This window comes from Balaenoptera ricei, chromosome 4 (assembly GCF_028023285.1).
Source record: "Balaenoptera ricei isolate mBalRic1 chromosome 4, mBalRic1.hap2, whole genome shotgun sequence".
NCBI classification, from domain to species: domain Eukaryota; kingdom Metazoa; phylum Chordata; class Mammalia; order Artiodactyla; family Balaenopteridae; genus Balaenoptera; species Balaenoptera ricei.
In genome coordinates this window covers 101657866-101675918 of record NC_082642.1, presented here as the reverse complement: position 1 = coordinate 101675918, position 18053 = coordinate 101657866, and the positions used below count along the sequence as shown (strand labels likewise).

Genomic DNA, 18053 nt, shown 5'->3' with positions numbered 1-18053 from the left:
CTGATAAATAACCTCTACTTATTTTGTGATGAGGACTTGACACAGCATAAGCCATCTAGTACCAGCTTCAAAGATATCCAGGGTCATTTCTGGATGCTCCAGCAATATACTTAAATACCTATATGTCTGTAGTCAACCCTTAACTGGTACTCACAGAGGTCATGTCGCTGGCATGACTCCTCTCCCGTTTGTTAAACTCCCCAAGTCCATCCCCTTGCTCTCCCCCTGGCCCAATAATATTATTCAGATGTGCCTTGATAGCTGAATTCTGCAGTGTCAACTCAGCAATTCGTGCCATGATGTCCTTTCTTTGTATTAATGTCTCATTTGTTCTAAGCTGTTGCCCATCTCCCAATACTGGGGGTTCTTCTGAGAGTGCGGGGTTTCTTGATTGCTGAGTGCTTGAACGGGAATTGCAGAGGGGCTGTGAGAGGTTAACAAAAGGAGCCTGGGTTTTGTTCTGCAAATCTTCTCCCATGTGAGAGGCCCTCCACCTCTGAGTAAAGAGATGACTCTCTTCACTTGAATTCTGAATGTCTGTGCCAGTAGGTACGGTCTTCTTTTCCCAATTTTGTTCCTTCTCAATTATTTCCACGGTTGGAGGAATTCGTGGAGCAGGACGAGTTTGAACGGTCCTCCTCAACACTGTAGATAAAATTAAAGCATAATAAACATGTAACGTTTAACCATAGTTGGCACTATAATCATCTCATTAGCCCTCCTTAGTAGTTAGAGAAATATTTCAATAGAAGGATTTGGTTTCTGAATGCCTCATTTATTTTAGCAGAGAACATACCAGCAATACCAGCGCTAACAATCAAGTACAGAGTCTTTTATATTCCTTAGAGCTTTATCGGCATCCTTGTGAAAAACCATCTACCAAGTTCACATTTTAACACATATATTAACTCATATCTGGGAATCCTGGGGGGATTATAGATACATAATGTAAACTGAGGATGGGCAGGGGAAGCATCCCTGAAGAAGTAAAGTTTTTAAATGATTACATATGTGACAGAAAGTAGAGCAAAGAACATTACAGTCAGAGAGAACAACATATGTGAAGGCCCCAAAATAGGAAACAGCAAAGAAAGGAGGCCAGTCTGGCTGTAGCATAGCAACAAGGCAGAACTGGGAGTATATGAGACCAGAGAGGCATGCAGGGCCATTTCTTGCAGAGCTTTTTAAAGCCATGTTAGAAATTTTATAATTTAATCCAAGAGCAATGAAACCTGGAGGTTTGGGAATGACTCAATTTACATAATTTACATTTCTTAAATGCTGTTGATAATTGGAAGGTCCAGGAATAGAAGTAGGGAGACCAATAAGCAACTGTAGTAGTCAAGAAGAAAGACGATGGTAGCTTTGACTAAGGTATGTTTGCTATAAAGATGGAGAGAAGTAGATATGTTTGAGAAATATTGTGGCAATAAACTGAGAGTGATGAACTGAAAGTAGGGAGTGAGGGAAACGCGCAGAGCAAGAAGGCATGCACAAGTGAATGGATGGTGATGCCATTTACTGAGATGCAGAAGACAAGGAGAACAGATTTGGTGGAAGGAGGATTATTAAGAATTGTCTTGAACATACTAAGTTTAAGGTGCCTATATATCCATCCAAGCAGATGAAACATGGGTCAGAAACTCAAGAGACTGTCTAGGCTAAGATCCAAAACTGGAGGTCACTGGCATATACTGGGTTGGCCAAAAAGTTCATTTGGGTTTTTCCGTAACATCTTGTGGAAGCCACAAGAACAAGTGAGATTATTTAGAGAGAAAGAATAAAGTGAGAGAAGAAACCAGTAACAAGACACGAAGAACTCAACATTTAGAGTCAGATAAAGCAGGAGAAGCTAGCAAAGCAGACTGAAATGGAGCAGCCAGAAAGATAAAGAAATATTACAAGAATGTGGTTTCAAGGAAACAAAGAGGCAGTGGTTAACTGTGTGTAATATTACTGTAAGACCTAGAAACATAAGGACAGAAAAGTGTACAGTGGAGTTAACAACACATTGGCCACTGGAGCCCTTAGCAAGAGTGATTTAGGTAGAATAACCAATATGGGAGTGAACTGGGGGAATAGATGCTTCTATTTCAAGACTACAGACTCAGCATACATTTATCTCACCTTCTTTAACTGACAGTAAGGAAATATAAACACAAATAAACTCACACCAGTAAAGATAATGGTCTGAGGAGAAGCAGTAGCAAACTAGGTATTTCAACACATTTCTGGAAGACTGAGAGTGGACGGGAAGTGTGTGAAAGAATGAAATTGTGCAGAAGCCACTGTCCAGAATATGTCTATTAATTAAAAGAAAGCTACAGGTAAAGCCAGTTTCTTTTGGGGAGTACTGAAAAGGCTGCAGGCTCAAAGCTGACAGGTACAGAGAAAGAGAAAAGTAGGGCTAAACTGGGGAATTACTTGAAAGCTTGTCTTTTATAGTTATGTCAGTCAACCTGTTGCTCACTACTTCCGACACCCATCCTTGAAAACAACAACAACAAAAAAAACAGGGTTGGGAAGAGCAAATGTGGTAGACCCAATTGAATATCTGGATCCTGCTTCCATATGCTACAGGAAGCCTGCAGTTAACATCTCATGCCCATATGCACAAAGCAACTACTTAAGGCAAAACATACTGGGAAAACAGACCTAGCCTTACCTACATCATAGAGGAGAAAACTTATGCCAACTACCTATACTATTCAACCTAGTCATTTATTCTTAAATATGAATGGACAATAAAGGATGACCAAACATTGAGGAAAGCCAGCAGCACAAAAAAGAAAAGCCAGGATAGATAAATAGAACAGACTAAGAAGAGAAGAAAGAAAATTCAGGTACAGAGGAAAATGTAACAAAATTTTAACTGGTTTCCTCAGAAGAGAGTTTCTGGAAGATACTGCATTCATAATGAGCAGCAATGGAAAAAAGGACAATCAGAAAATAAGAAAGGGTCCTTGCTTGGAAATTAAAAATATGGTTGGTGAAATACAAAAATGTAAAAGTCAGGCTTGAATATAAAGTGAAAAATACTTCCAAAATATAAGAAGGAAGATATAAGACCAAATACATGAGAAAATAATCCAGAAGGTCAACACGTAATTTCCCCAAACTGCAGAAAGTCATGTCTTCTGACAGAAAGGTCCCACGGGTGCCTCACAGTATAATGAGGAAAAAATCCACATTTAGATACACCCTGTGTAATTTCAGAATAAAAATAAAGGGATCCTAAAAGCTTCCACAGAGGAAAAGTAGGTCAAAAATACAAAGAAATTGGGGCTTCCCTGGTGGCGCAGTGGTTGAGAATCTGCCTGCCAATGCAGGGGACACGGGTTCGAACCCTGGTCTGGGAAGATCCCATATGCCGCGGAGCGACTAAGCCCGTGAGCCACAATTGCTGAGCCTGCGCGTCTGGAGCCTGTGCTCCGCAACGGGAGAGGCCACGATAGTGAGAGGCCCGCGCACCGCGATGAAGAGTGGTCCCCACTTGCCGCAACTAGAGAAAGCCCTCACACAGAAACGAAGACCCAACACAGCCATAAATAAATAAATAAATAAATAAATAAAAAAAAAAAAAAAAAAAAAAAAATACAAAGAAATAAAATTTCGATATGACATTAGACATCTCGACTGCAACACTGGATACTAAAAGTCAATGGAACAATGCCTTTAATTTCTCAGGAAAAGGGACTAAGGACCTAGAATTCTATTTCTAGCCAAATCATCAATCAAGTATAAGAGAAAAATGACAATATTTTCAGGTTTTCAAAAACTCAAAGTTTACCTTCTATATACCCCTTCTGATGACTTCTTTCAGAAAATTGAGGGAGAAAACCAAAAAAGAGGAAGAAATGGAATCTAGGACGCAGTGGATCCAAACCAAAAGTGTGATAACAGGGACTTCCCTGGTGGTCCAGTGGTTAAAAATCCGCCTTCCAGTGCAGGGGACGCAGGTTCAATCCCTGGTGGGGGAACTAAGATCCCACATGCTGTGGGGCAACTAAGCCCATGTGCCGCAACTACTGAGCCTGCGCACCACAACTCGAGAAAAGCCCACATGCCGCAACAAAAGATCCCGCGTGCCACAACAAAGATCCTGTGTGCCACAACTAAGACCTGACGCAGCCAAAAATAAAATAAATAAATAAATATTTTTTAAAAAAGTGTGACAACAGCAAGTCCCAGGATAAGAGCTGTGCAACAGGCCCAGAAAGCAATCCATTGAGACTGGAACAGAGGTTGGGGGGCTCTGGGAAGGTATCTCTGGTGTGAAAGTGGAATGACTAAAGGACGTGCAAATGAAATGGGTGAAAGCACATTATACTTTTGTCAACAAGATGGTAAAAGCAATTTGAATCTTCAGGCAAAATAAAAACAGAACAAGAAAATCACAGTATAAACACAGAGCCAAGTAAAACATTCTGAGCAAATGATGAAGTGAAATAAGAATTCACCTTGATCTTCATACTATGAACTTTTTCCTTTTGTGTGGCACAAGGACTGATAGTAACAATGGACCCAAAAAGAAAATGTAATTGTTATTTGTTTTCAATGTCAGTATCCATCTATAGATGAGACAGAGAAGACATAATTGTAATGGAACATTGTAAATGTTATCAAACTTGATACTACCAAAGGAAAGGTAAAGGTGACTGAAGATGGGAGGTGGAAACAAAGGAGAGGAAGTAGGAAGGGAGGGGAGTTAGTGTTCTCCTCTCATAGCAGAAAGCTAATAGATACTACCTGAAATTAATGAAAAAGAAATAGAAAGCATTTAAAGTCATAAAGTTCTGCAACAGAAGAATTAAAAATAAAAATATAATTATCCAAATTAGATAGAGAAGAGAGGCAGGTGTTAAGATGAATTAAACCCTCTTCTTTAATAAGAGAGAGTCTAGAATGATTGTATAAAGTTGATATTTCAAGAAAAGAGATGTAAAAATATTTTATGTTAATTATTAAGACCACCATCAGATAAACAGAAATCAAACTGGGATAAAAATAACTGCCTCTTGAGGTAGGCCTAGAGGTGGAGGAGGAGACCCTTCTATGTGCTTTTTTTAACCACCTGCAAATATGAATTAAATTAATACTTTAAAAAGTGAATGGGAGATAAGAAAGTGAAAACAGCATATGTATACCATTCTTTCAAGAAGCATGGTTAAAAAAGAAAGTAGAAATTGATTAGTAGCTAAAGGAAAGTATTTATGATGGGAAATTTTAGAACAACACTGTCCAATATGGTAGCCTCTGGTTATATGTGACTATTCATATTCAAACTTTAATTAAAATTAAATAAAATTTAAAATTCAGTTCCATCAGTCACAGTAGCTACATTTCAGGTTCTCAGCAGTCCCATAAGGCTAATAGTGGCTACCATATTAAATGGGGGAGATATAGAACATTTTTTATCATCACAGAAAGTTCTATTGAACAGTTGTTCTAGAGCATAACTGAACACTGATGATGTACCCTATGTACCTCTCATCTCTGTCTGCATGTTCAGTTTAACTGAACAACTCTTTACATGTGAGCATTCCAAAGAAAATGCTGAAAAGTATGCTAATAAAACTTCACCAATTCAGAATACATATTCCAAGGTAGTCCTACCTGCACACTGTAAAAGAAATGTGCAGTGTTATTTTCAATGCAGAACCTGCTGAAGATGCTAACAAAATGTTGTCTAGAGCAATCCTGAATTGCTGAATAATTTGCTTTAACGAACAGTTAATATATTTGCAGAGTAAAAATATTTATTATAATTATTTCTTTAAAAGGATTTCAAGCTAACTTATTATCACCAATGAAAAATAATTTTCAATATCTCATAAGAAGTCATTAGGCAAGACCATTAATAACATGCAAACATTTGAAAAATTACTTTAAGGAATGAAAAGCTAACTTGAACAGAAATCAGAATTGAAATTATATTTCATAAATCTAGCCAATGTTAATAATACTTACTAGACCTCTAAAGAGGAAATATCAAATCACAGAACTGTAGAGCTGGAAGGACATTAAAGATAAAGGAAAAGACTCTCATTTGAGAGACAGGAAAACTAAAGTCCAGGAGAGGTATCTTAGCCCCATGACGCACAGCTAGTCACTGGACCGGCAGGCCAAGACTCCAGCACTTTTAACCCTCAGCCTAGTGCTGTCCCCCTGCACCACACAGATCTGACAAACTCTACATCTGCATTGTAAATGCCAAAACAAATTTTATAACAGCAAGGATTTGTCATTTTCTTTAACCTCTTATGGTCTTTTCACGTCCTCTAAGGGAAACGAAGTGCAGAAAATCTGACAAATTCTGTATGTCCTAATGACAATAAAAATTATTCTTCTGTTCCTCTACATAAAAATATAAACACTCTTTTTAAAGAAAGAAAAATTTATGCAAATCAGGGCTGAATAACATTTTTCTAAAAACTTTGGAGGAACGTCTAAGGTAGTTATTTTGATTGAAGAACTCTTCTGAAAATGAAATGAAAGCTACAGCTCCAGAAAAATGTACATGTGGACAAATAAACATAATTTTCCAAACAGTGAAGGAGTCCATGGAACATCATGGGCTCCAAGTTTTAAGAACCTATGAGCTAAGGATTAATAATAAATTTTTAATATTTTATTCAAAGTTCTCTTTATATGTGCTGCAAAAGTAATTCTAAAGCTACTTTTAATTATACATAGGCTTTCATTTCCTTGGTTAAACTTTCCTTACTCTCCGGAGTACAATCTCCCCTTGTTTCTTACACCTTCCTGTGCCCCTGGACCATAGACACAAATGGGATTCCCCTTACTCTGCATTTCATTGCTCAGGACTTTGGTCCTTTGATCTGAGTTTAATTAATATTTACAATGTCAGATGGAACAGATACATAATGAAATTCCCTGTCACATTTCACCATAGGTATAATACACATGATATAAACCACCCTGAAAGACCCTCCTTCAGCTTAAAGATTAGGTATGGTAATCAGTATCTTTTAAAATTCTGTTTATCAGGGAAAAATGAACACAATATTTTACATATATGAAGCATAAAAAAACAGCTGCCCTATAGCTTTAGAAGAAGCCTGCTTACCATCCTGCAAAGGAGAGAATTCTGAGTTGCTTTTCTGCCTGGGCGGTGTTAACAATACTGCTGGCTCACATACGTGCCCTGGAAAACTGCTGGCCAGACTCCCGCTTTCTGGAGGGTTTGGCACCTGAGACAGTTTAACAGGCAAATCTTCCTGTGGGAATTCAACCACATCTTCCCCTCTGAACATCAATGGCACGGAGACATTAGCATTTACAGCTGGACCCTCTGAAGAAGATGAGAGGCTATGAGTACTCAAAGGAATTATGAGCGCATTTCAGGTGTTTATACTTAGATGCATTTCCGCAGAGGGGAAAAATCACGGGGCCTCCGGAGCCTTCACTTTCTAGTCCATATCCTCATTTGGCAGTCACTCACAGGCAAAGCTCCTGGGGGGCCAGCACTGGGAAGGAGTGGCTGTTTTTGGGAAAAGCACTGCCCTTGAAGACCTGCCCTCACCATCGAGTTTATCTCATGCAAGTTAAATTTTAGAGTCAGCCACTTCTTAGAATCCCTTCTAAGAAAACGCGCCTAAATACATAAAACTCTTTCCACACAGAGACACTCATCAAAATATTACTTAGAAGTAAAAAATCCTACATGTCCTATTCAGCCTATGGCATATAATGATGGCACATGAGGTGAAAAAAAGGTTTTCAAAGCATCACCACAAATGAACCAAAGTCAGGAATTTCTGAAAGTCAGTATTTTTTTTTCTTTCCATGACCATCTCTTCCTCTTCTGAACCTGGGGCACCATAATGAAAGGTGCTGGTACTAAATTCCCACATGTCTAGGAAGCTAGTTCTTCTACTTTCTATTTCTGTGACTTTGGTAAGTTACCAACACTTTCTCTAAGCCTTAGTTTTCTCATCTAAAAAATGGGGGTAACAATGACACCTACCTCATAAGACTGAGTGAAGAACTCTTGAAAATTAAATGAAAGCTATATTATGAGGATTAAACGAGATAATACATGTAAAACACTGTGAAAGTACTTGGCATAGAGCAAGTATCCAATAAATATTAGCTGGAAGTAGCAGTGGCAAATGTAATAGTGTTAATGCTGTTTACACATAAACAGCCAATAACTACGTACAAGTTTACAGTTTTGTTTTCTCTATAAGTATTTTAATCCTAATCTGGGATAATAAGATTATTCCACTCACCTGGACTGTCCATATTTCTACTTGTGGCTCCCCTTTCTAATGCCTGACTTTCTTTGTTATTTATCACAGGACAGTTCTTAATGGCATGTGTGAGTGATATAAGCTGCTCATCTGTTGTGATCATGTACTGCTGAAGTCTTGCCTAGAGAAAAATGAACAAAATAATATCATTGGCATATCAGACAACAAATCATCACCTAGGTATGTATAACTATATCATTTCAGACTTTCAAATACTAAAACAATGCATTCATTAAAACATATAATCATAAATATTTTTTAAATTCCATGATAGAAGAATGGTCTAATAAATCATGGAATATTATTAATTAATAAATACACTGCTACAACAATAAGAATTAACCTTTTCATAGGGCTTTCAATTTACAAAATCTCTTTATATAGATGATACACTACTGACTCTGGAGCTACCCCGAGAGATACATCAAGTGGAGGAAACTCAACAGAATATTATATAGGCATTTAAACTGATAAACATGAGCATTATAAAAATTTATGGTAATGTATATAAAATAGTGTTAAGAGACTATATATATATATATATATATATATATAAATATACATATACACACCACATATGTATATATATATGTATATATATTACAGTTGACACTTGAACACGGGAATTAGGGGCATCAACCCTCTGCACAGTGAAAATTCATGTATAACTTTACAATTGGCCCTCCATATTCGAGGTTCTGTATCTGTGGATTCAACCAACCACAGACTGTGTAGTACTGTAGTACATATTTATTGAAAAAAATTCACATATAAGTGAACCAGCACAGTTCAAACTAGTGTTTTTCAAGGGCCAATGGTATATACACAAACAGACATAGATATCTCCAAGATGAACAGACATTAGATAAAAATCAGATGTGGTCAGAAGGCAGAAATATTATTAGTAGGACTGCTGAATGAAGTATACTAAACATTTTTATATCCGCCCAAATTTTTCCCAAATTCCACACTCATGTATCTAGTGGCCTACTCAGCATCTCCACCAGGAACTCACATAGGCTTTTCAAACTTAAAATACACAAAACTAAACTCCTCCTGAACATCCCCACCTCATCAATAACAACTCCATCCTTCTAACTGCTCAGGCCAAAACTCTGACTCTTCTCTCGCATCTTCCCCTTCACCCCATATCCTACCCATTGGCACATTCTACTGGTTGACTTCAAAATATATTAAGGGGCTTCCCTGGTGGCACAGTGGTTAAGAATCCACCTGCCAATGCGAGGGACATTGCCTACTAGCTTAAAGTGTTTACAGATTCAACATCAGGTCAAGATACATTCCTTCTGATGATGTCATATCTTCGTGAGGCTGAGTTTTCATTAGCTGCTGTGCTAAAAAGCAACACTGCATAAAAATGATTGTGGAATAGGAAATAAGATTGATGGTGTCCAATATGATTCCAATCTATGAGAAGCTGTACAATGCTTCATGAACAACACGTATACATATTCCATTAGTAAATAACTGTGGCTATTTAATCATGATAAAAATAAGACTTTTTCAATCAATTTACATGTATTATTTTTTTCACACAGCACCCAAGCTGTAAAGACATAAATGTTTATTAAGTTGTTTGAACCTAACTACTTAATAAATGGAACTGTTGGGTATTTCTTTGGTCTAGGAGTGTCCTGAGGCACTAAGGGCTTGAATGGAGCTAGGGCAGTGATCTCTGATCTAATCTCAACACAACAGCCTAGAGTGATTCTCTTAAAACTTAAGTCAGATCACATCTCTTCTCTATCCAAAACCCTTCAGTGGTTTCCCATCTCATTCAGAACAAAAGCCCAAGTCCTCACTCAGCCTGCAGGGCCCCATGTGATCTGGCATCCCTGCTCTTGTCTCCTCCTGCGCTCCCTCTCCCACATCCCACTCCTGCCACCCTGGTCTCCTTGATGGCTTTGAGCTCAATAGCCATGCTCCCACCTTAGGACCTTTACCCTTTCTGTTCCTCTGCCTCGAGTGCTCTTCCCTCAGCTATCAGCATGCTCGCTTCCTCACCTCCTTCAGGCCTTTGCTCAATGTCACCTCCTCAGACAGACATGGCCCATCCCATTTATACCTTCCCACCTTGGGCACTTCCTATGCCTCTTACCTGCTTTATTTTTCTTTATAGTACATAATAACCATCTAACTTACAATATACTTCACTATTTGGGGGGTGTGTTTATTTAGAATATAAGCTCCTTGAGGGCCAAGATTTTTTTTTCGTTCACTACTGTATTTCCTGCACCTAGAATGGTTCCAGGCCCACAGTAAGTGCTCAATAAAGATTTGTTGAACGTATTAGTATACTTTAAAAGTGTACTATCTTCCTAAGAGAACTGAAAATATATGTTCACACAAATACTTGTACATGAATGTCCATAGCAGCATTATTAATTCATTACACACAAAAAGTGGAAACAACTCAAACGTCCTTCAACTGATGAATGGATAAGCAAAATGTGGTAGAGCATATAATATGTAGAATATTATTGGGCAATAAAGAGGAATGTAGTACTGATACACGTGACAACATGGATGAATCCTGAAAACACTATGCTGTGTGAAAGAAGCCAGACACCAAACACCACATATTGCATGATTCCACTTATATAAAATATCCAGATTAGGCAAATCTATAAAAACATAAAGTATATTTGTGGTTACCAGGGGTTGAGGGGAGGAGAGAATGGAGAGTGAATGCTAATGAGTATGGGGTTTCTCTTCGGGTTAATGAAAATACTCTGCACTTAGCTAATGGTGCTGGTACACAACTCCATGAATATACTAAGAAACCACTGAACTGCACACTTTAAAAGGGTGAGTTAAATGGTATGTGAACTATATATCAATAAAAAAAATTACATGTCTTATATCTAATGTCCACTGACACAAACATAACTTGTTTACTAACTACTTATTTTCTAATCTCTTTTGGCTGTTAAGTAAAAGTAATAATAACCACTATTTGAGAACAAAAAGATGAATAAACATACTGAAGATACTATAAACAACTTTAAGCAGCATGTTATAGGAGGGTTCCTCAAAGGGTATCCTCTGCTGTTTTGAAATGAAAAGTAGTTATCAGAACTCATTTCATAACTCATTTCACGTTTTGGATAAACTATTATAATGTTGGTAGTTATCATTTAAATGTAGATTCTGTCTTCCCCAATAAATAGTAAGTTTCTTAAAGATAGTAGACTTATTCTACACTATTTGTAGTCCAAGTTTCTACTATAGTACCTCCAATATAATAAATGTTCCATAAAAGTTACTCTTGATGATAATAAAGAAGCACTAAGTAATCATGCCAGCACAACTAAGTCAAAGGCAAAGAAGAGAATCTCATACATCCGTAAAGATGCTTTATACTACTAAACACAGAAAAGTTTGGGATCTCATCTAAGTACCTGGGTAGCAGTAGTTTCTTCTCTAAGGAGAAGAATTTCAGCTGTCAGAGCATCAATCAGCTCTCGATGTTCGCCTAATGCTTGTTCCAGTTGCTGCCTTGTCTCTACTTCTTTACGCAGTTGGAGCTCACTCTACAAAAAAAAATGTCAAATAAACTCCCATCCACAGCATCACATGTTGAAAACTAAAAGTTTCTACTCAAAGCTGTCAAAGAAGAGAATACTTACAAAATATATATCATGTGACAGTAATGACAATTAAATATTTTTATTAAAAGGTTTATAGTTGATTATAATGTGCTGCTTTATCCTCTTCCCTTCTTTAAATATAACACAATGAACAGAATGGTATATAGAATTAAACAACTACAATTTTTATAGAAGAGAGTGGAAGGAAGTACATATACATGTTGCTTGAATGTATGTAGGCCATCTCCAGAAGGACACACTGGTATCTGGTAATGATAGTTGGCTACAAGGAAGGAAACAGGTTAAATGGAAGTTAGGGGTGGGAATTAGGTTTTTCATCGTATATTCTCCTGTATCTTTGAATTTCATACCATGTAAATGTATCACCAATTCAAAAATTAAGTTTATTAAAATATAATTAAAAATAAAAAACAGGTTTAAATGATTTAGCTTTGTAAAGCAAGTGATTAACTAAAAAGTACAGGCTTCTAAGCCTGTAATACGTTCAGAGAGCCAAAAGTACATTCCTAGAGATTCCTAACTACCGGGTAGAAGAATGTTAAGACTATCACAAGTCTGACAGTATAATAAATCTTTAAAAAGCAAATTTAGATAGATCTCTACAAGATGGTGGAGTAGAAGGACCTGAGCTCACCTCCTCTCATGAAAACACCAAAATCACAACTAACTACTAAACAACCATTGACAAAAAAGGACTGGAACCTACCAAAAAAGATCTTCTACTTCCAAAGGCAAATAAGAATTCACGAGATGGTAGGAGGGGCACATTCACGACACAGTCAGATCCCATACCTGCTGGGTGGGCAACCCACAAACTGGAAAATAATTATATTGCAGAAGTACTCCCACAGGAGTGAGAGTTCTGGGCCCATGTCAGGCTCCCTGGTCTGGGGGTCTGGCACTGGGAGGAGGAACCCCCCCAGAACATTTGGCTTTGAAAACCAGGGGGGCTTGATCACAGGAACTCCACAGGACTGGGGGAAACAGAAACACCACTCTTGGAGTGTGCACACAAGGTCTCGCGTACACCAGGACCCAGGGGAAAAAGCAGTGACTGCAGAGGAGCCTGTGCCAGACCTACCTGCTGGTCTTGGAGGGTCTCCTGGGAAGGTGGGGGCGGCTGTGCCTCACTGTGGGGACAAGGACAAGGACACTGGTGGCAGCGGTATTGGGTAATCATTGGCATGAGCTGTCCTGGAGGCTGCCATTTTGATGCCAAGACCTGGCCCCACCCAACAGCCTGAAGGCTCCAGTGATGGGACGCCTCAGGCCAAACAACCCACAGGGCAGGAACACAGCCTGACCCATCAGCAGACAGGCTGCTTAAAGTCTTCCTGAGCCCACAGCCACCTCTAAACACACTCCTTGACACAGCCCTGTCCACAAGAGAGACAAGACCCAGCTCCACCCACCAGTGGGCAGCACCAGTCCCTCCCACCAGGAAGCCTGCTCAAGCCTCTTAGATCAGCTTCATCCACCAGGAGACAGACACGAGAAGCAAGACAAACTATAATCCTACAGCCTGTGGGACTGCAAACACAGAAAGTTAGACAAAATGAGACAACAGAGGATTATGTTTCAGACAAAGGAACAACATAAAACCCCAGAAGAACAACTAAGTGAAGTGGAGATAGGCAGTCTACCTGAAAAAGAATTCAGAGTAATGATAGTAAAAATGATCCAAGATCTCGGAAAAAGAATGGATGCACAGATTGAGAAGATACAAGGAATGTTGAAGGGCTACAAGATATAAAGAACAAACAAAAAGAGATAAACAATGCAATAACTGAAATGAAAAATACACTAGAAGGAATCCACAGCAGAATAAATGAGGCAGAAGAACGGATAAGTGAGCTGGAAGACAGAATGGTGGAAATCACTGCCACAGAACAGAATAAAGAAAAAAGAATGAAAAGAATGGGGACAGCCTAAGAGACTTCTGGGACAACATTAAACTCACCAACATTTGCATTTTAGGAGTCCCAGAAGGAGAAGAGAGACAGAAAGGGCCTGAGAAAATATGTGAAGAGATAATAGCCAAAAACTTCCCTAACATGGGAAAGGAAACAGTCATCCAAGTCCAGGAGGCACAGAGAGTCTCATACAGGATAAACCCAAGGAGGAACATGCCAAGACACATATTAACACATTACTGACCAGGGGATTTTTGCAGAAACTAACACTGGCGGCCGGCAATTTGTTATATAAGTGAATATGGAAACACTCGCATTTGAGTAAATACTGACAACTTTTTTTTGCACTTAATGTATTTATTTGAAACTTTGTACATGTCTTACTAAAGCATTCTAATATTTTGTTAGAGTGTGATAGGCAGTATAGCAGGCACCTCTGTGCAGGGGAACAGAACATCTATTACAAACATACTGTGTTTCACTGCGCTTTCCCCTGAAAGAACAGATGCTACACTTTCTGGCGGCACTTTTTTTTAGTCCTGTGGGTATTATTTCCTCTAGAATATGTTTTTATTTTACCTGATAGTTGACAAGGTGGATCTTTGCAGGGGGCTCTTTTAGAAACGCCACAAGAAGGACCAGGTACAGGACTCCCACTACATTCACCAGAATGGTCCTTCTCTAGCTAATAAAAATTACTTGTAAGTCATTTTATTCTGTGCATTAAGGCTACAGTAAATTTTAAATACATTGAATAAACCACAATTACTCAAAAGAAACCCAGTTTCTTATACCATTTTCGAGTTTTCCAGAGGACACTGAAGTTTGACAGATTTGATCAGATTGATCAACTCCTTTCATATATTTATTATACTCTATATACAAGTGGGCTTAGTTATCTGATGGCCAGTCCTCCTGTCTTCTTTTCCTGTAGATGCTATGGAGGCATCATGAATAGTTGTCACCATGCGGACTAGCCTCTTGCCTTTCCATATAAGAAGAATCACTTCTCTCTTCTGTAAGAATGTCATTTCTCCCCTCTGTAGATTTTTAGATTTCGCCTTTAATTGGTTTAATAGACCACGATTCTCTCTTATAGTCCCACAAACTCTGGTTTTATTTTTCAACAATATTTCAGATGTGGACACAGTTGTAATAACTGTCTTTGTAAATATGGTGCCATGAACCAAGATAAGGTTGTAGGACCAATAATATTGTTTCTTGCAGTTTCTTTCCTTCACCCGTGTAAATCTCAAGGCTGCATGTGTATCCAGTTTCACTTTCGCTAACCATCCTGACCAAAATTCCATATTTTGTAAGTTTTCTGGGATTATAGGTTTTGAATCTGAGTCGTCCTCTCCACTTTATCACTGCCTCCTCAAGTGATAGCTCTTGTTTGGGTAAACAGATCGATTGAAATTTTGGTAGAAAATAATCCAAAAGAGATTTAACTTTTGAAATTCTGTCTGCAGGACGTGGAGTTTCCAAGTTATCATTAAAGTGAAGAAATGTCATTATTTGTTCGAACCTTCTTCTCGTCATAATCTTTGGAAAGATAGGTGTTTCAAGTAAGGGATTAGTCGACCAATATTCTTTCCAGTGTGACTTTCTTATTTGTTCCATCAAAACTATTAATCCAAGAAACTTCTTCATGTCACCATTGCTTACGTCAGCCCATTTTAATGCTTTATCATACTTTTTATATGATTTTTCATTCTGTTGGTGATACAAGTTTGTTTGAGAAGTGACCAACTCGAAAAAGTCGTTACCAAAAATTAATTCTGCTATTTCACTAACACTTTGTGGGTTATTACATTCAATAGTTACAGCTGACACACCCGTAAAGTCTTCTAATTTTTGTGAAATGTTGCCTTCAACCCACTCTTCTGTACAAGCAAAGAAGCACTCTCCAGCACTGTGAGTTTCATTTTCACTTTCTGTATCAAAATCAATCACTAAGGTTTTTTGTCTTTTTCTTGGTCTAATATTCACATCTTCTGAATCAGAACTATATTATGAAGAACTATCATCTTCTGAGACACTAGTATATATGTCATTAGGACAATCAGAGAAAGTATCTGCATAAAATTAACCGAAAAATTCTTCTTCACTCAAAATTTCATGATGCATAATTTTTGAAGATTTTACGATAATAAACTTGCGTTATAATTTACACAAGGTTGGAATAAAAACCTAATGGAGCAAAACGTGAATGATAATGACAATCACAAGTTGTATAATGAACCCTTGATCAATTTTAAGCCCTAACAACTTCACACAGTGATATTAATTGTATCACTTTCTAAAAACGTACTGATACGTCTCTGGTCAATAACATTCAAGTAACAAAAGATGTATTAATACATCTCTGGTCAATAAGTTGTTAATCAAATTGACAAAAATTAAAGACAGAGAAAATATTAAAAGCAACAAGGGAAAAGCAACAAATAACATACAAGGGAATCCTCATAAGGTTATCAGCTGATTTTTCAGCAGAAACTCTGAGGCCAGAAGGGAGTGGCAAGATATATTTAAAGTGATAAAAGGGAAAAACCAAGAATACTCTACCCAGCAAGGCTCTCATTCCAATTCGATGGAGAAATCAAAAGGTTTACAGACAAGCAAAAGTTAAGAGAATTCAGCACCATCAAACCAGCTTTACAACAAATGCTAAAGGAACTTCTCTAGGGGCAAAAGAAAAGTCCATGACAAGAAATGAGAAAACTGCAAATGGGAAAATTAACTGGTAAAGGCAAACATACAGTAAAGGTAGGAAATCATCCATACACAAATATGATATCAAAATCAACAATCGTGAGGACAGTACAAATGCAGGATATTGGAAATGCATTTGAAATTAAGAGACCAGCAACTTAAAACAATCTTGTATATATATAGACTGCTATATCAAAACCTCATGATAACCACAAACCAAAAATCTACAATAGATATACAGACAAAAAAGGAAAAGGAATCCAAATACAACATTAAAGATAATCAAATCACAAGAAAAGAGAACAAAAGAGGAAGGGAAGAAAAAAGACCTATGAAAACAATCCCAAAATAATTAACAAAATGGCTATAAGAAAATACATATTGGTAATTATCTTAAATGTAAATGGATTAAAGGCTCCAACCAAAAGACACAGACTGGCTGAATGGATACAGAAACAAGACCCATATATATACTGTCTACGACAGACCCACTTCAGACCTAGGGACACATACAGACTGAAAGATATTCCACGCAAATGGAAATTAAAACAAAGCTGGAGTAGCAATATTCATATCAGACAAAATAGACTTTAAAATAAAGACTGTTACCAGAGACAAAGAAGGACACTACATAATGATCAAGGGATCAATCCAAGAAGAAGATATAACAATTGTAAATATACATGCACCCAGCATAGGAGAACCTCAGTATATAAGGCAAATGCTAACAGCCATAAAAGGAGAAATCTACAGAAACACAATAAGAGTGGGGGACTTTAACACTCCACTTACATCAGTGGACAGATCATCCAGACAGAAAGTCAATGAGGAAACACAGGCCTTAAATTACACATTATACCAAATGTACTTAATTGATATTTATAGAACACTCCACCTGAAAGAAGCAGAATACACATTCTTCTCAAGTACACACAGAACATGCTTCAGGATAGATCACACAGTGGGTCATAAAGAAAGCCTCAATAATCTAAGAAAACGGAAAACATATCAAGCATCTTTTCTAACCACAACACTATGAGATTAGAAATCAACTACGAGAAAAAAACTGTAAAAACCACAAACACAAGAGAGTGGCATGGACATATATACACTACCAAATGTAAAATAGATAGCTAGTGGGAAGCAGCCACATAGCACAGGGAGATCAGATCGGTGCTTTGTGTCCAACTAGAGGGGTGGGATAGGGAGGGCGGGAGGGAGATGCAAGAGAGAGGAGATATAGGGATATATGTATACATATAGCTGATTCACTTTGTTATACAGCAGAAACTAACACACCATTGTAAAGCAATTATACTCCAATAAAGATGTTAAAAAAAAAAAAGACATGCCACCTTTTTGATCTATGTACTCAACCAGCAAACAAAAACATGAGAGGTACATTCATCAAGCTGATAGGCTTCTGCAGTATCTCTTCAAGCCAGTAGGATCTGTGCCCTGCAGAACAATGTAGTCAGTATGTCTATAGGCCCTGATAAGCTTGAAAAATTATCCAT

At 37.8% G+C, this 18053-nt stretch overlaps 1 protein-coding gene across 7 annotated transcripts in view; it reads right to left on the bottom strand.

Moving 5' to 3' along the window:
- Positions 1-18053, bottom strand: part of SPICE1 (spindle and centriole associated protein 1) — a 204793-nt gene that overhangs the window by 8310 nt on the left and 178430 nt on the right. For 6 of the 7 annotated variants that reach the window (XM_059921121.1, XM_059921119.1, XM_059921122.1 and 3 more), the window contains 4 exons: positions 11699-11830; positions 8256-8397; positions 7091-7315; positions 155-645 (listed from right to left, as the gene is read on the bottom strand). In XM_059921121.1, the coding sequence (XP_059777104.1) occupies positions 155-645; positions 7091-7315; positions 8256-8397; positions 11699-11830 (990 nt within the window). The remainder of the gene's footprint in view (positions 1-154; positions 646-7090; positions 7316-8255; positions 8398-11698; positions 11831-18053) is intronic. The other variant, XM_059921124.1, reaches the window with a different exon arrangement.